The sequence below is a fragment of the Scyliorhinus canicula genome, chromosome 13 (genome assembly GCF_902713615.1).
Source record: "Scyliorhinus canicula chromosome 13, sScyCan1.1, whole genome shotgun sequence".
NCBI lineage: Eukaryota > Metazoa > Chordata > Chondrichthyes > Carcharhiniformes > Scyliorhinidae > Scyliorhinus > Scyliorhinus canicula.
Window position 1 is genome coordinate 156,437,929 of NC_052158.1, and position 19,017 is coordinate 156,456,945.

The 19,017-nt window shown below is 50.8% G+C and overlaps 1 protein-coding gene across 1 annotated transcript in view; it reads right to left on the bottom strand.

Moving 5' to 3' along the window:
• LOC119975671 (fibronectin type III domain-containing protein 3B-like) overlaps positions 1-19,017 on the bottom strand; it is a 417,529-nt gene that overhangs the window by 127,491 nt on the left and 271,021 nt on the right. The window contains exons 7-9 of the mRNA XM_038815453.1: positions 11,486-11,544; positions 2,766-2,923; positions 274-333 (exon numbers count right to left, since the gene is read on the bottom strand). Of these exons, the coding sequence (XP_038671381.1) occupies positions 274-333; positions 2,766-2,923; positions 11,486-11,544 (277 nt within the window). The remainder of the gene's footprint in view (positions 1-273; positions 334-2,765; positions 2,924-11,485; positions 11,545-19,017) is intronic.

Sequence of the window (19,017 nt, forward strand, 5' to 3'; positions counted from 1 at the left end):
CCGCGGGGGGCACGCCGATCGGCGCGGCGCGTTTCCCGCTCCCGCCGATTCCCGGGTGGCGGAGAATTCCGGCCACGGCGGGGGCGGGATTTACGCCGGCCCCCGGGCGATTCTCCAACCCTGCGGGGGGGGTCGGAGAATTCCGCCCCTTGTGTTTGTCCTGTTAAGTGCAGGTGGAGATCCTTCAGCAACATGTCCCTCTTCTCAGCAAGCTTCAAGTTCTGTCTGACCAAACAACTATTCCATTTGAAGGATCTGTCCAAATACACTTACCTGATATGGTAGTCTGTGGTTGGTTGTAAATCAGTCAGACTGCATTCTAATTCTTCTCCGCTGAAAACAGTGCAAACAGACTCGTTAGAATTGAAACAGAGTGAAGCAGCACCCTGGCCACTCACTGTCCAGTTAAACCCCCTCCCATGCTCTCTCCTCATAGCCCTGCAAATGGTTTCCACTGAAGTATTTATTAATTTCCCGTTTGAAAGTTATTATTGAATCTGCTTCCACCGCCCCTCAGGCTGTGCGACCCGGACAGATCACAACCATTCACCAGACTAAAGACAGCGAGGGATACGGGGATAAGGCAGCAAAATGGTGTTGAGGAAGGTCATCAGCTATGGTGGAGTTGAATGGCGGAGAGGGCTCGAGGGGCTGAATGGGCCAGCTCGAGGGGCTGAATGGCCCGCTCGAGGGGCTGGATGGTCCGCTCGAGGGGCTGAATGGCCCGCTCGAGGGGCTGAATGGCTCGCTCGAGGGGCTGAATGGCCCGCTCCAGCTCCTACTCCCGATGTGCCTCATGGCCCCATTGGTTATTTTTATCATGGTTTTTTCACAGGGTAGGTTTGGGTGCTGGGTAGGAAGCTGTCACAAAGTTGGCATTCTTATGGTCTGGGATTCACTACAGGAATTCTGGAGAACAGCCAATATGCCAGATCTGTTCATTAAAACGTTTTTAAAATAAATAAATTTAGAGTACCCGATTATTTTTTCCAATTCAGGGGGAATTTAGCGTGGCCAATCCATCGAGCCTGCACATCATTGGGTTGTGGGGGCGAAACCTACACAGACACGGGGAGAATGTGTAAACTGCACACGGACAGTGACCCGGGGCCGGGATCGAACCTGGGACCTCGGCGCCGTGAGGCAGCAGTGCTAACCACTGCGCCACCATGCTGCCCTTCATCAAAGTTTATTTGAGCTCAACGGAATCCCCATGAACCTCCCCATGCACTTTGACTCACTGTTCAAGCACAATGCATCAGCTCAAATCCAATTAATCGTTCTTCTGATTCATACTGTACCTGTCCTGGGACAGTGTAGAGCAGGGGTGGGCAACTTTTCCGTGCAAGGGCCACATTCAGAAATTCACAATTTTAAAGGGCCACATAGTATATTAAGTAAAATAATTAATATTTAAAATAGCCCAAATAAAAGGTTTTTAAAGAAAAAAAAGCAATTAATTTTTATTAATTAATATTTTAAAGTAGAAACTTCACATGAAACACATGTTGTGCCGAGCAATGATCACCCTACTCAAGTCAACGTATCCACCCTATACCAGTAACCCAACGCCCCCCCCCCCCCCATTAACCTTAAAATTAAAAAAAAAATTGTTTAAAACATTTTTTTTAATGACTTGATCTTGGTGGGCCGCATAAAGACCTTTGGCGGGCCGCATGCGGCCCGCGGGCCGTAGTTTGCCCACCCCTGGTGTAGAGGGAGACAGTGTAGAGGGAGCTTTACTCTGTATCTAACCCCGTGCTGTACCTGTCCTGGGAGTGTTTGATGGGGACAGTGTAGAGGGAGCTTTACTCTGTATCTAACCCCGTGCTGTACCTGTCCTGGGAGTCATTGATGGGAACAGTGTGGAGGGAGCTTTACTCTGTGTCTAACCCCGCGCTGTACCTTGTCCTGGGAGTGTTTGATGGGGACAGTGTAGAGGGAGCTTTACTCTGTGTCTAACCCCGTGCTGTACCTGTCCTGGGAGTGTTTGATGGGGACAGTGTAGAGGGAGCTTTACTCTGTGTCTAACCCTGTGCTGTACCTGTCCTGGGAGTGTTTGATGGGGACAGTGTAGAGGGAGCTTTACTCTGTATCTAACCCCGTGCTGTACCTGTCCTAGGAGTGTTTGATGGGGACAGTGTAGAGGGAGCTTTACTCTGTGTCTCACCCTGTGCTGTACCTGTCCTGGGAGTGTTTGATGGGGACAGTGCAGAGGGACCTTTACTCTGTATCTAACCCCGTGCTGTACCTGTCCTGGGAGTGTTTGATGGGGACAGTGTAGAGGGAGCTTTACTCTGTATCTCACCCCGTGCTGTACCTGTCCTGGGAGTGTTTGATGGGGACAGTGTAGAGGGAGCTTTACTCTGTATCTAACCCCGCGCTGTACCTGTCCTGGGAGAGTTTGATGGGGACAGTGTAGAGGGAGCTTTACTCTGTATCTAACCCCGCGCTGTACCTGTCCTGGGAGTGTTTGATGGGGACAGCATAGAGGGAGCTTTACTCTGTATCTCACCCCGTGCTGTACCTGTCCTGGGAGTGTTTGATGGGGACAGTGTAGAGGGAGCTTTACTCTGTATCTAACCCCGTGCTGTACCTGTCCTGGGAGTGTTTGATGGGGACAGTGTAGAGGGAGCTTTACTCTGTGTCTAACCCTGTGCTATCCCCGTACTTGGAGCATTGACACCGGATGCTTGATTGCTTTTCCCAGTCACTGACACCTGTTCCATTACCAGTGTGAATTTCCAGACGTTGGGTCTTCTCACCTATAAATAATTTTGTATTTCCCATCTTTTCCCTTATCCGAAGAGGCCACTTCATAGTTACAGGTGTAAGGCAGGCCGTTTGTGTGTTTGTCCCCATTGATCAGGCCTAGGGGAGGGGCCCAGGTGAGTAGAGCTGCCCGCGCTTGGACATTGGACACCTGGCAAAGGAAACACATGAGACAGAATTAAAACAAAAAATGGTCTTGATTAGACATTTAATTACAGAATATGTGGAGTTTGTAATTCAACCATCTGCCTTGTTGGGATTTGAACCCTCGGTCTCTGGATTATTTGCCCAGTGACAATACCGCATCCGCCGGCTCCCTAACTGAAATACAGTTTGCTGTATCTTTCCTGATAGTTGATTCCTCGCAGTTCTGCTGTTTCCCATGTGAATATTTTGCGAATCTTCATGAAGAATCAATATTGTCCAGGATTGGACTCACAGAGAGGTGGCGAGGTTGGCATGGATTTTCAGACAGTGAGTTCACCAGTTGTAGATTGAAGAAGAATGTGAGAGAAACGAGGAGCTCTGTCGGTTAAAGGTGTTGGACACCAGGGGGTTGGTGGAGTGGCCGCTAATTGAGTCTTTATTTGACAGAACAAGGATGAGGAGAGGGTGAAAAACGTGTTTCACAGATCCTCTACAAAGATGAGTTACTTCAATCTCCCCCATCGCTGCTCTCCCAACTCCTTTGTCACCTCCAGATCGGAGAGTCCTATTCCGTCCTGTCTGGCTTTCCATTTTCGGCAGACGGATGAGGCAGGAGTGGATCGAGGTGATGTTGTGGCCTGGGCGATGGAGGAGATATGTCAGAGGCTCAGCTCAGAGTCAGGTCGAAGTTGCAAACATGCCGGGTGAACGATGGAGTTGACTTAATACAAACCTTCCAGTTCCACAACAACACTGTTGCCTAACCTCACCCTCCCCCTCCCCCGCGATGCTCCTCGCCACACATGCTCTCTCCCCCCCTCCCCCCTGCATTGCTCAACCCCCAGTTTGTTCTCACCCGCATCCCCACCTGCTCTTCCCTCAGTTTCCCATTCCCATTTCCCCTCTCACCCCACATTCTCCTCCCTGCCTCTGACTGTTTTCCAACTCCTCCGCCCGCCTTCCTTCCCGCCTCCTCTCACTCTCGCTCCTCCCTCACTCTCAGCCCTCACCCCGACTCAACCTGGGAGAGAAACTCAAATTCTTTCATGTCCTTTCCCCCATCTCCAGCCCATTCCGCTCCGTGACGTCTTACTGAGAAAGTGGGCTACCCTTTGATCGCTGATAAACAAGGCCCACACTCAACCAATTCACAACCATCCCCGTAGTAACAGCAACAGGACAGCAGGGACCTGGTTCCTTTGGCCTGACTCTCGCATTCCCCCCCCCCCAACCCCGCCGCACCCCCCCCCCCACCCCACCCCACCCCACGAAGTCCAATGTTAATGGCTCGATATAACTGCAAATTGAGTCTGTTTTCCGAACTGCAGGAATTTGCATGAATTCGAAAGCAAAATTGTAAGAAACCAAACTGTTCATATATAGAACATAGAACTGTACAGCACAGTACAGGCCCTTCGGCCCACGATGTTGTGCCGAACTAGTCTGAAACTAAGATCAAATCAACCTACTCCCAATCATTCTAGTGCACTCCATATGCCTATCCAATAACCGCTTGTAAGTTCCTAAAGTGTCCGACTCCACTACCTTGGCTGGGAGTGCGTTCCACACCCCAACCACTCTCTGAGTAAAGAACCTACCTCTGACATCCCTCCCCTATCTCCCACCCTGAACCTTATAGTTATGCCCTCTTGTAACAGCTACATCCACCAAAGGAAATAGTCTCTGAATGTCCACTCTATCTATCCCCCTCATCATCTTATAAACCTCTATTAAGTCGCCTCTCATCCTCCTCCGCTCCAAAGAGAAATGCCCTAGCTCCCTCAACCTTTCCTCATAAGACCTATCCTGCAAACCAGGCAGCATCCTGGTATATCTCCTTTGCACCCTTTCCAATGCTTCCACATTCTTCCTATAATGAGGTGACCAGAACTGCACACAATACTCCAAATGTGGTCTCACCAGGGTCATGTATAGTTGCAGCATAACCCCGTAGCTCTTAAACTCAAGCCCCCTGTTAATAAACGCTGACACACTATAGGCCTTCTTCACGGCTCTATCCACTTGGGTGGCAACTTTCAGAGATCTATGGACATGAACCCCAAGATTTCTCTGCTCCTCCACATTCCTCAGAACCCTGCCGTAAACCCTGTAATCCGCATTCAAATTTGTCCGACCAAGATGAATCACCTCGCACTTATCAGGGTTAAACTCCATCTGTCACTTTTCAGCCCAGTTCTACATCCTATTAATGTCTCTTTGCAGCCTACAACAGCCCTCCATCTCATCCACTACTCCACCAATCTTGGTGTCATCAGCAAATTTACTAACCCAACCTTCAACTCCATCGTCCAATTCATTGATAAAAATCACAAATAGCAGAGGACCCAGCACTGATCCCTGTGGTACACCGCTGGTAACTGGGCTCCAGGATGAAAATTTACCATCCACCACCACCCTCTGTCTTCTATGTGATAGCCAGTTACTGATCCAATCGGCCTAATTTCCCTCTATGCCATACCTCCGGTTCAGAACCGGTCAATTGTGAAATTGAAAAGGAAATAAAGCTGAATTGGTGAATGGGACATTAGGTTTCTCCGCTAGCGTGCTCCAATCAGATTTGGGTCACAAAACAGAGATCCTGGGTAATCCATTCAAAAGGCCGGAAAGAATCTGCTTACCAGCCCCACCTGGTGGCTCAATGGGCTATTACACCAGAGAGGAAAGAGGACGTTACTGCACCCTGTATTCAACAAAAACATTGGGCTGGATTCTCCGCTGGCCGACGCCAAAATCGCTTTTGGCGATCGGCCGGAGAATCCCCCTTGCGCCGAAATCGGGGGGCTTTTGCGAAGCTCCTCAGGATGTCAGCTGAGGCCCACCCCCGATGCTTCCCCCCCCCAGATGGCTCGAATTCCTGATGGCGCGGAACACTTCTGTTTTCTTTTTGAGAACCTCGCGTGACGGCTGCGGAATGTTTCCTGTGCCGCCACAGCTGGGGGAGGGGGGGGGGAGACGCGGTGGGAGGGGGGGGGGGGCTTCATCGAGGGCTGGGGGGGGCTGGTGGGGGGGGGTGGTCCGGGGGAGTGGCGAGGCTGGTTACAGGGGGGTCACTATCTGGCAGGCGGGGTCCACACACGGTCCATGCCATGTTGTACGGGTCGGGCGCTGCAGGCCGCCGCCTTCCACATGCACGGCCAGGGGCCCGGATATTCTCCGGCCCTATCCGTAGGTAAAGCCCTTTACGCTGCACGGCTGCTGCCCCCCCACCAGACGGACGGAGGATCGGTGCAGCTTTTGCTGGGCATTGCCTGGTGTAAAACGTCACTGTTCCCACGCCGGCATCAGCATTTATTCTGCCAATGGGAGAATCCAGCCCACTGTATTCTGTCTAACCCACACCGAGTCCCTCTCACTCATCGTTAACCTACACTGTTTCCTCCTCTTTCAATGCCTCCAATTATCACCCTCCGAGATCTCTGAACTCCTCCCGTTCCCACCTCTCTCCGCATTCTCCTCCAACATCGCGACCCTCCGAGATCTCTGAACTCCTCCCGTTCCCACCTCTCTCCGCATTCTCCTCCAACATCGTGACCCTCCGGGGTCTCTGAACTCCTCCCATTCCCACCTCTCTCCGCATTCTCCTCCAGCATCGCGACCCTCCGAGATCTCTGAACTCTTCCCGTTCCCACCTCTTGCACACCCCTGATTTTAACCCCTCCATCACTGGTGGCCGTACCTTCAGCCGCCTGGGCTCCAAGCTCTGGAAGTCCCTCCCTAAACCTCTCCGCCTCTCTCTCTACCTTTAGGTTTCTCCTCAAACCAATGTCTTTGTCTGAACATCTGGGCCCCCCAGGCCTAACATCTCGTCGTGTGACCCAGCGTCAACGTTTGATTGACTGCTCCCGCAAAGCATCCTGGGGATGGTTTATGATCATAAAGGAGTTATATAAGATGTGGAAGGTTATCATTTATTGTGAGTATTACCAAAGTGGGGATGTTCTGCTTCCTTTGTACAGGGCACTTGTGAGACCACATCTGGAGTATTGTGCACAGTATTGGTCTCCTTCTTTAAGGAAGGATGTAGATATGTTGGAAACAGTTCAGAGAAGGTTTACCAGACTGATACCAGGAATGGGAAGGTTGGCTTACGAGGAAAGGATAGACAGGCTGGGTTTGTATCTCCTGGCGTTTAGAAGAGTAAGAGTTGACTTGATTGAAACATGTAAAATCCTGAGGGTTATTGACAGGGTGGATGTGGAGAGGATGTTTCCTCTTGCGGGAGAATCTAGAGCGAGGGCCATGGTTTAAAAATCAAGGATCACCCATTTAAAACGGAAATGATGAGGAATTATCTTCCTCAGTTGATTTTGCATCTCCGGAACTCTCTTCCTCCGAAGGTGATGGAGACAGAGGGCTAGATTCTCCGCAGACCCGCTCCGAAACTGCGTTCGGCCTGGGTGTGGAGAATCGACTGTCATGCCGAAATCGGGCCTGGGACCGGTCCAGCGATTCTCCACGGCCCGGCAATCAGCGTGATCGCGGAGTACTCCGCGCGGCTGGGGGGATCATTGCCAGAGGCCCACCCAGCGATCCTCCGCTCCCGACCGGCCGAGTTCCCAACCGCAATGTTCTAACCATCTATCGCCGTTCGGGAGCCTCATGTGGTCCGAGTGCGCCATGGAGCTCGGCACGGCCGCTGAAGGCCGCCGCTCTGCGCATGCGCGGACTCGAAACCGAAGTGCGGGGGCCCGTTTCCGCAGCCAAAGCTGTGTGAAGCACTCCGGGTCCCTGCTCGCCCCCTGCAGGTGAGTGAATTGGCTGATCGGAGTGAAACGCCAGCGTTTTTACAGCGGCGGGCGGACATAGTCCCATTTTGGGAGAATCCAGACCAAGCTATTTGAATATCTTTAAGGCAGAGGTGGATAGATTCTTGGTAAGCAAGGGGGTGAAAGGTTATTGGGAGTAGGCGGGAGGCAGATTTGAGGTCACCATCAGATCAGCACTGATCTTATTAAACGGTGGAGCAGGCTCGAGGGGCTGAATGGCCTCCACCTGCTCCTTGTTTGTCAGTTGCCGTGTCTGAGAATTAAGAACAGTGAGCGCCTTGTTGACTCAGTGGGTCAGGCAGAGCCCAAACTCCACCTTGTGGATCTAGCTGGAAGTGCAGGGTCGGGGGGTAGTGCGGAGTTTGGGGATGATGGGGTTCAATCACTGGCTCTCTTCAACCCTCCGCACACCTTCAACTCCCACCCCAGGTGACAATCAGGCCTGCAAAAACTCGCTGAAATGATGTATAACAAAGCCAGGCGGTTTCCATACAGGGAGGTGAGGCCACAGTACTGGGAATCCCGGAAAGTAAAAAATCTCCTGTAAAATAATTCATCAACAGCGAGGTGAACACGGACCTCAATCTGCTGGTAATAGTGGGCCATCTGCTGGGCGAACTGAAAACTACACAACACCAAAACTGGAACCTGAGGAGTTGACTCGTGGTCCAGAGAATCGACAACTGTCACAACGATGATGAAGTCATTGATTAATCGCAGGAACCAATCTCTATTAATGAACCTACAGCACACACAGACACGAGGTGAGGAAAACCCCCGGTGTGTGGGGGGGGGGGAGAGCTGCCGAAACCACAGGGCCAAAGAGTTCCTCCCCAATCCACTCAGCACACGTCACATCCCAGATTACTCAGATACGCGATCCCGAGGTCTTATTTCCTGAAAGAAATCCATATGTATTTACTTGGCTGAAGCAATATTAACAGCTCACCAGGGACACAATTCCACACTTTGAGCACTCTCTCACTGAATTATCCTTTCCCGAGATTACAGTTGCCAAATCCTGAAGGACATATTCCAGGAGGTTGCATGACACGATCTCAGCCCTCGAACTGCCCCCCACTCAATCACACAGCCTTTGTCCCCATCGCCCCCCCCCCCAGCACAACTCCAATGTTTGTATAACCTTGGTGTCTCCTCCCTCTCCTCCCACAGCATCCCGGGGCACAATTCATCCAATCCTGGAGATTCCTGCCAACACCCCCAATCACTCCCGATGACAATTTGCTCAAGAACCTCAGTCTCTCTCCCTGAGTTCCACATCTACCTCCTCATTCTCTGGGATGAAGACGGATGTGAAGTACTCGTTCAACACGCTACCGATGATACTAATAATCTTTATTGTCACAAGTAGGCTTACATTAATACTGCAATGAAGTTACTGTGAAAAGCCCCTAGTCACCGCACTCCGGCGCCTGTTCGGGGACACAGAGGGAGAATTCAGAATGTCTAATTCACCTAACAGCACGTCTTTCAGGACTTATGGGAGGAAACCGGAGCACCCGGAGGAAACCCACGCAGACACGGGGAGAACGTGCAGACTCGGCACAGACAGTGACCCAAGCCGGGAATCGAACCCGGGTCCCTGGCGCTGTGAAGCAACAGTGTTAACCACTGTGCTACTTTTATCCATTCACAGATTTCCCCCTTTGTCCCGAATGGGCCCTACTCATTCTCTGCTTCTCCTCTTCACAGAGCCAGGGACAGGGGTTTGATACCGGCCTTGGGTGACTGTGTGGAGTTTGGACTTTCTGCCTGTGTCTGCGGGGTTTCCATCCACAATCCGAAGATGTGTGGGTTAGGGGGATTGTACATGATAAATTACCCCTTAGTGACCAAAGATGTGCAGGTTAGGTGGGGTATCGGGATGGCAAGGGAGAATGGGCCTAGGTAGGATGCACTTTCAGAGGGTTGGTGCAGACCCGATGGGCCGAATGGCTTCCTTTTGTACTGTAGGGGTTCTATTGATTCTATAGATATATTTATCGAATATCTTGCGATTTCCCCTACCCTTATCAGCCAGATCTTTCTCATATCCCCTCTTTGCTCTCTGAATTGCTTTATTAAGCTCCACCCTGCATCTTCTGCACTCCACTAATGCCTCCCCTGATTTGCTCCCTTTGTACCTGCTAAAGGCCTCTCTTTTCCTTCTCATTGAACCCTGAATATCTCTGGCCATCTATGGTTCTTTGGGCTTACTAATGCTCCCTATCCCCTGAGAGGGGGCATGCCTCAGGGAGCAGGGTGCCAATCAAAAGGTTGCTGCATAAGATAAAGATGCATGGCATTAAGGGTAAAGTAGTAGCATGGATAGAGGATTGGTTAATTAATAGAAAGCAAAGAGTTGGGATAAATGGGTGTTTCTCTGGTTGGCAATCAGTAGCTCGTGGTGTCCCTCAGGGATCCGTGTTGGGCCCACAATTGTTCACAATTTACATAGATGATTTGGAGTTGGGGACCAAGGGCAATGTGTCCAAGTTTGCAGATGACACTAAGATGAGTGGTAAAGCGAAAAGTGCAGAGGATACTGGAAGTCTGCAGAGGGATTTGGATAGGTTAAGTGAATGGGCTAGGGTCTGGCAGATGGAATACAATGTTGACAAATGTGAGGTTATCCATTTTGGTAGGAATAACAGCAAAAGGGATTATTATTTAAATGATAAAATATTAAAACATCCCGCTGTGCAGAGACCTGGGTGTGCTGGTGCATGAGTCACAAAAAGTTGGTTTACAGGTGCAACAGATGATTAAGAAGGCAAATGGAATTTTGTCCTTCATTGCTAGAGAGATGGAGTTTAAGACTAGGGAGGTTATGCTGCAATTGTATAAGGTGTTAGTGCGGCCACACCTGGAGTATTGTGTTCAGTTTTGGTCTCCTTACTTGAGAAAGGACGTACTGGCGCTGGAGGGTGTGCAGAGGAGATTCACTAGGTTAATCCCAGAGCTGAAGGGGTTGGATTACGAGGAGAGGTTGAGTAGACTGGGACTGTACTCGTTGGAATTTAGAAGGATGAGGGGGGATCTTATAGAAACATATAAAATTATGAAGGGAATAGATAGGATAGATGCGGGCAGGTTGTTTCCACTGGCTGGTGAAAGCAGAACTAGGAGGCATAGCCTCAAAATAAGGGGAAATAGATTTAGGACTGAGTTTAGGAGGAACTTCTTCACCCAAAGGGTTGTGAATCTATGGGATTCCTTGCCCAGTGATGCAGTTGAGGCTCCTTCAATAAATGTTTTTAAGATAAAGATAGATAGTTTTTTGAAGAATAAAGGGATTAAGGGTTATGGGGCGCGATTCTCCGCAAATGCGGAGAGTCGTAAAGGCTGCCGTGAAACCGGCCATGTTTCACGGCAGCCTCCGTGCCCCATCCCGGGACCCGATTCACCCCCCCGGTCAGGGCTAGCGTCGCCCATTCCATATATCTCTCCTTTCCCTTTGCTGCCATGTACTTGTCTAGCTTCTGATTTTGTGATCGGGGTTTTCCCATCTTGCCCATGGCAGTAATTCTTGCCGGCGGGGACAGAACATTTGTCGGACTAAAGAAAGGTCCATTGCCTTTGGGTGGGAAATTCCGGTCCCGATTGGAGTGTCACCTCCAGCACTTCCTGGGGGAGTGAGTTCCACTTTCTAACCACTTCCCTGAGTAAATAGAGACTGATCCCGTCTCCCAGACATTTCCTCACTCCAAACACAGAGATTCCCGAGTGGCCCAAATCCCTTGAGTTCTTTTTTTTGCGGTGAAGATGAGGACACATACCTGAGGTCTCCCCATCCCAGAAAGCATGTCTTGGACCCTTTTTGTTTCCGAATCAAAATCTGGAAGGCAAATATAAAGACAGCATTAAAATTCAGTCACAACCGTGAGGTGGGTTAGACTTAATGGAAACGGAAAACCACAATCGAACCTTCAACTTTGCAAACCGTAGCTTTCGATAACCCAACCCGGTATCTGAGTTACCCCCATTTGTTGGGTTCCCTCCAACTCTCTGCTCTATTGGCTGTATTTCAGTCCCACAATGTCTCCATCCCCTCTGCATCCTCCAGCTACCAGGAATCCCAGCCCAAGTTAGCGGATCTATTGAATTCAATGCCATAACTTCCCAGGGAGGAGCACAGGCTGGAAACGTTAACTCTGTTTCTCTCTCCACAGATGCTGTCAGGCCGTCTGGGCCTTTCCGCCAGTTTCTGTTTTCATTGCATGTTTGGAGTTCATCTCAGCCATAGGGCGTTGAGGGGCAAATTTAGCGACTATAAATGGATTAAAGGAGATGAGGAATAGGCTGCACCCAGCACACGGCGAATTGGACAGGGAATGAGAGACTGGGAAATGTTCAGAGGATACCTGCAGCGTGATTTGTTTCCCGTATCTTAAAATGTCTCCTTTTTTGAATATAAATTTTTTTCTTTTAAATTTAGTGTACCCAAATAATTTTTTCCAATTAATGGGCAATTTAGCGTGGCCAATCCACCTACCCTGCACATCTTTGGGTTGTGGAGGCGAAACCCACGCAGACACGGGGAGAATGTGCAAACTCCACACGGACAGTGACCCAGGGCCGGGATTGAACCTGGGACCTCAGCGCCGTGAGGCAGCAGTGCTAACCACTGCGCCACAGCGCCGCCCTTCAAATGTCTCCCTTTTCAGAAGCCGTTTCCTCCCATTGGTTTGTGGAATTCTTCCCGGAGACGAGTGGAAGCTTTGCGTTTGAATTTATTGATAGTTAAAGAAATCTTTCTCAGGTAAAGGGCAGACAGGAAGGTGGAATTGAGACCACAACCAGGTCAGCCGTCATCGCACTGAGGGATGGAGCCGACTTGAACAGGGCTGAATGGCCTCCTCCAGCTTCTGTGATCCTTCAATGTCACAAAGCACTTGTTTCAAAGACTGACTGAGCAACGATGGGCAAGGTGGGTGTCAGCATGGACATCCCACACTGCCGGTCATGCCCGAGATAGGGAGCTCCCCTGCCATCACCTGGGCAAGGTGGGTGCCAGCATGGACATCCCACACTGCCGGTCATGCCCAAGATAGGGAGCTCCCCTGCCATCACCTGGGCAAGGTGGGGCAAACGCAATGTGGGCTGCCTTTTTCAGCAAAAGATAGACTGAGTTTGCGCCAGTGCAGAAGTTCGCCAATCTGAGGGGGTTGACACGATGGGATGCTGTGTAGCTCGGCAATGGAGAAGACGAGGGATAAACTGAGCCTGACCTGCTGCCCCTGATTGGCTGACCCGTGACCCCAGCTGGACAAGTGAGAGATTGGGGGTCAGGCATTCCCAGGTTTAGTTTCTGACACTTACCGTCAGGGTTCATGTATCAACAACAGCTATCAGGCTGGGTGCAGGGGAATGGAGCCACCAGGAGCCTGTCCCTCACCAAGGGCCCAGCACAAGCGATGGCATAACCGTGAATGCTTTAGAGAGGGTGCAGAGGAGGTTCACCAGGATGTTGCCTGGTATGGAGGGTGCTAGCTATGAAGAAAGGTTGAGTAGATCAGGATTGTTTTCATTGGAAAGACGGAGGTTGAGGGGGGACCTGATTGAGGTCTACAAAATTATGAGAGGTATGGACAGGGTGGATAGCAACAAGCTTTTTCCAAGAGTGGGGGTGTCAATTACAAGGGGTCACGATTTCAAGGTGAGAGGGGGAAAGTTTAAGGGAGATGTGCGTGGAAAGTTTTTTACGCAGAGGGTGGTGGGTGCCTGGAATGCTTTGCCAGCGGAGGTGGTAGAGGCGGGCACAATAGCATCATTTATGATGCATCTAGACAGATATATGAACGGGCAGGGAACAGAGGGAAGTAGATCCTTGGGAAATAGGCAACAGGTTTAGGTAAAGGATCTGGATCGGCGCAGGCTGGGAGGGCCGAAGGGCCTGTTCCTGTGCTGTAATTTTCTTTGTTCTTTGTATCACTCGTGGGGAAAATTTGATTGCTATGGGGAGTTGCTCATCAATGCTCCAGTTTGGACCATTCAGCACCAAACACAGTCTCGCCCAGGCCACAGTCAGGAACAACAATCAGCGTGGGCCGGACATCGACACCAATCTTTGTTCAACCAGCTCAGGTCACTCTCTTCCCCTTTCACTAGGTTAATCCCAGAGCTGAAGGGGTTGGATTATGAGGAGAGGTTGAGTAGACTGGGACTGTACTCGTTGGAATTTAGAAGGATGAGGGGGGATCTTATAGAAACATTTAAAATTATGAAGGGAATAGATAGGATAGATGCGGGCAGGTTGTTTCCACTGGCGGGTGACAGCAGAACTAGGGGGCATAGCCTCAAAATAAGGGGAAGTAGATTTAGGACTGAGTTTAGGAGGAACTTCTTCACCCAAAGGGTTGTGAATCTATGGAATTCCTTGCCCAGTGAAGCAGTTGAGGCTCCTTCATTACATGTTTTTAAGGTAAAGATAGATAGTTTTTTGAAGAATAAAGGGATTAAGGGTTATGGTGTTCGGGCCGGAAAGTGGAGCTGAGTCCACAAAAGATCAGCCATGATCTAATTGAATGGCGGAGCAGGCTCGAGGGGCCAGATGGCCTACTCCTGCTCCTAGTTCTTATGTTCTTATGTTCACCAAATCCCTGTCCTGGGATTGAGATCGGAGACCCACTGGCCTGATTTTTACACGCCCAGTTTGAGGCTGGGTAAGCCTCCCGGGTTAGAAACAGAAATGCATTGGGGGAAGACGGCAAGAAACAGCCTGCATTTCTATAGCACCTTTCACTACACCGTGACATCCCAACGCACTGGCCAGCCAATTGAATGCTTTTGTAAAGTGTACCCACTGTTGTAATACAGGAAGCCAACGTTTGCACAGAGAAGCTGCCACAATCAGTGATGCTCAGGAAACCTGCTTGTCAAAGGACATCTCACCACAGGCAGGTGTCGTATCTGAGGCTTCTAGGAATACACGAGGATGTCGGTCATCATTCTTGGTTGAGGCTTTGGGCACGGAACATGAAAGTATGAGAGAACAAAACACGTCTGCTGGTCAAGGTGGCACGACATAATCTCCAAAACAGGCCCAGACTGGGTAACGAGAGGATTCCATCCTAGAAATGACTGACACAAGCTGGTTGGGGATGTAAACAGCAATCTCACCGTTTCATGGTCACTTTTTTCTAATCTGAACTCAAATTCTCAAATTGCCCAACTTGTAACGTGAACTCTCATTCGCTGGTTTATTGACCCAGTAATGTAATCACTGGCCCACTGTCTCGCTACACAACTCATAACAGCTGTGGCAGAAAGGCAGGATGAGAAGGGAACTCTCCCAGTGCCAGAGAGAACATTCCTGTGTGTGTGAGAGAGAGAGGGAGAGTGTGTGAGGGAGAGAGAGAGAGAGGGAGAGTGTGTGAGGGAGAGAGAGAGAGGGAGAGTGTGTGAGGGAGAGAGAGAGAGAGAGAGAGAGAGAGGGAGAGTGTGTGAGGGAGAGAGAGAGGGAGAGAGAGAGTGTGGGAGAGAGAGAGGGAGGGAGAGTGTGTGTGAGAGAGAGAGGGGGAGAGAGAGAGGGAGAGAGAGAGAGGGGGAGAGTGTGTGTGTGAGAGAGAGAGGGGGAGAGAGAGAGAGGGGGGGGAGAGAGAAAGAGAGAGAGGGGAGAGTGTGTGTGTGTGAGAGAAAGAGTGCGTGTGAGAGAGAGGGAGGGAGAGAGAGAGGGAAATTGTGTGTGTGTGAGTGAGAGAGCGAGTGTGTGTGAGAGAGAGAGAGAGAGAGGGAGAGAGGGAAATGTCATAATATACATCAGTATATCATGGTGCAGACACACACTGATGGACAAACACAGGGACCAATCAACATGTACAAACACCGCAGCCAATCACCAGTTAGAATACACACACTATAAAGGCAGAGGGCACCACGGTTCCCGCTCATTCTGGGTGCTGCCTCTCAGTGTAACAAGAACTCATCCAGCCCAGCACAGACTCACACCACGTGCTGAGAGAATCAACTGATTCAGACAAGGCTTAGGTCTCTAGTTTAAGTTAGCATCATTTAGACCCACAGTCATCGTGTGTTAGTTAGTTTGGAGTAGTTAATAAAATTGAGTTGAACCTTCATCAGTGTTGGAAGTGTCTGTTCATCTCTCAAGTCTACACTAGCCAACACGTCAGGAGAGAGAGGGAGAATGTGTGTGAGGGAGAGAGAGAGGGAGAGAGAGAGAGGGAGAGTGTGTGTGAGAGAGAGAGAGGGAGAGTGTGTGTGTGTGTGTGAGAGAGAGTGTGTCTGTGTGAGGGAGAGAGTGTGTGTGAGAGAGAGAGAAAGTGTGTGTGAGAGAGGGAAAGAGTGTGTGAGAGAGGGAGAGAGAGAATGTGTGTGTGAGAGAGGGAGAGCGTGTGTGAGAGAGAGAGAGGGAGAGTGTGTGAGTGAGAGAGAGAGAGAGAATGTGTGTGTGTGAGAGAGGGAGAGTGTGTGTGAGAGAGAGAGAAGGAGAGTGTGTGTGTGTGAGAGAGGGAGAGTGTGTGTGAGAGAGAGAGAGGGAGAGTGTGTGTGTGAGAGAGAGAGAGTGTGTCTGTGTGAGGGAGAGAGAGTGTGTGTGAGAGAGAGGGAAAGAGTGTGTGAGAGAGGGAGAGAGAGAATGTGTGTGTGTGTGAGAGAGGGAGAGAGAGTGTGTGTGTGAGAGAGAGGGAGAGTGTGTGTGAGAGAGGGAGAGTGTGTGTGTGTGAGAGAGAGAGAGTGTGTCTGTGTGAGGGAGAGAGAGTGTGTGTGAGAGAGAGAGAAAGTGTGTGTGAGAGAGGGAAAGAGTGTGTGAGAGAGGGAGAGAGAGAATGTGTGTGTGTGAGAGAGGGAAAGAGTGTGTGAGGGAGGGAGAAAGAGAATGTGTGTGTGTGTGAGAGAGGGAGAGAGAGTGTGTGTGTGAGAGAGAGGGAGAGTGTGTGTGAGAGAGGGAGAGTGTGTGTGTGTGAGAGAGAGTGTGTCTGTGTGAGGGAGAGAGAGTGTGTGTGAGAGAGAGAGAAAGTGTGTGTGAGAGAGGGAAAGAGTGTGTGAGGGAGGGAGAGAGAGAATGTGTGTGTGTGAGAGAGGGAGAGAGAGTGTGTGTGAGAGAGAGATAGAGGGCTGGATTCTCCGACCCCCCGCCGGGTCGGAGAATCGCTGGGGTCAGCGTGAATCCCGCCGGCCGCCGAATTCTCCGGCACGGGAGATTCAGCGGGGGCGGGAATCGCGCCAGTCGGCGGGCCTCCCTCTGGCAATTCTCCGGCCCCCGATGGGCCGAAGTCCCGCTATTGTTATGCCAATCCCGCTGGCGTCAATTAAACCACCTCCCTTACCGGCAGGAGCAGGCAGCGCGGGCGGGCTCCGGGGTCCTGCAGGTTAGGTGCCAATCCACCTAACCCGCACATCTTTGGACTGTGGCAGGAAACCGGAGCACCCGGAGGAAACCCACGCAGACACGGGGAGAACGTACAGACTCCGCACAGACAGTGACCCAGCCGGGAATTGAACCTGGGACCCTTGAGTTGACCAGGATGAGAGGGGCAGCGTGAGCGTGGCAAGGTGAGTGTGTAGAGTGAGCGTGTCAGTGTGTGTGTGGCAGAGTAAATGGGTCAGGGTGAGTGTGTCAGAGTGAGTGTGTCAGGGTGAGCATGGCAGAATGAGCGTGTCAGAGTGATTGTGTCAGAATGAGTGTGTCAGGGTGAGTGACAGAATGAGTGTGTCAGGGTGAGTGGCATAATGTGCGTGGCAGAGTGAGTGTGGCAGTGAGCATGGCAGGGTGAGTGTGTCAGAGTGAGTGTGTCAGAGTGAGTGTGTCAGAGTGAGCGTGGCAGAGTGAGCATGGCAGAGTGAGCATGTCAAGGTGAGTGGCAGTGTGAGCATGGCAGGGTGAGTGTGTCAGAGAGTGTGTCAGAGTGAACATGTTAGAGTGAGCATGTCAGAATGAGTGTGGAAGAGTGAGCGTGTCAGAGTGAGCGTGTCATAGTTCACATGGCAGGGCGAGTGTGCCAGGGTGAGTGTGTCAGAATGAGCATGTCAGAGTGTGCATGTCAGGGTGAGCATGAAAGAATGAGTGTTTTAAAGTGACTGTGTCAGGGTGAGTGTGTCAGAGTGAATGCATCAGAGTGAGTGTGTCAGACTGAGTGTGTCAAAGTGCGTGTGTCTGTGAGTGTGTTAGAGTGCGCGTGTCAGAGCGAGTGTGTCCAGGTGAGTGTGTCAGAGCGAGTGTGTCCGGGTGTGTGTGTCAGAATCAGTCAGTCAGGGTGAGTGTGTCAGGGTGAGTGAGTGTGCCCGGGTAAGTGTGTCAGAGTGTGTGTGTTAGAGTACGTGTGTCAGAATCAGTGAGTCCGGGTGAGTGTGTCAGAGTGAGTGTGTCAGGGTGAGTGTGAGTGTGTCAGGGTGTGTGTCAGATGTCTATAGGAACGGGCTGGCTGCAGACACTGGAATCCCAGTTGCTATTTTTCTTCTTCAGCCCAATAGGCACTGAGTCTAACTGTGGCCAGCCAGCTGATTGGTTACCGAGTCGGTGGCTGGGGTCAGTCGGAATCTCGCTTCACTGAGCTGAGGCTGCAGGGGGCGCTGGAAAGCAGCTTCTGGAATGTTCTGGTTTTTCTGGCTTACTTTGAGCAAATTCAGATGGTTTGTGGGTTGGATCCGATTCCTGACATTTTGGCCAACAACATGAACAATGGCTCTTTAACAAAACTTTCCTCTTTGTGGCTTCATTGCCAGCAAGTCAAACAAACACAAAATGTCTCCTCACAACGGGCTATTTATTTTTGAAAGCTCCCCCCCCCCCTCCGGAGCCTCACTGCATGAGGGGACCATGTGATGCACTGGAGCCCAGCGAGTCCCAGGCTTTGCTTCCTGCAGGGCCTCTGCACCGTGAGTTATTGTCAGCGGGTGCTGAACTGAGCTGCCCCAGCTCAGGATTTTCCTCTGCCAAAACTCCAGAAAATGTTGGTCACAACCCAGCAAACCGTCCCAATCAAGCTCCATATCAACCAAGCAGCAGTCAGAACTCACTGGGTAGCGGTCCCTCACATCTCAGCCAACAGCTAGTTAGTCCAAACGCCACTCGAGAGACGTGAGCCTATGATCCAGACTGACACACTCACTACAGCACTGACAGAGTGCTGCACTGTCAGCAGCGGCTGCACTGTTAGATGTGGACTGATCTGTTCCCTATAAGGACACTATTCACAGCGCCCTATGCTGCTCTTGTTTGGCCCCTTGTTCCGCACTGTACCCAATCACTATTTGTTGATGTACCATTTGTCAATGTTCTCTGTTGATTATTCTTTTGTCGACTCTGTACGTACTGTGTACGTTCCCTCGGCCGCAGAAAAATACTTTTCAC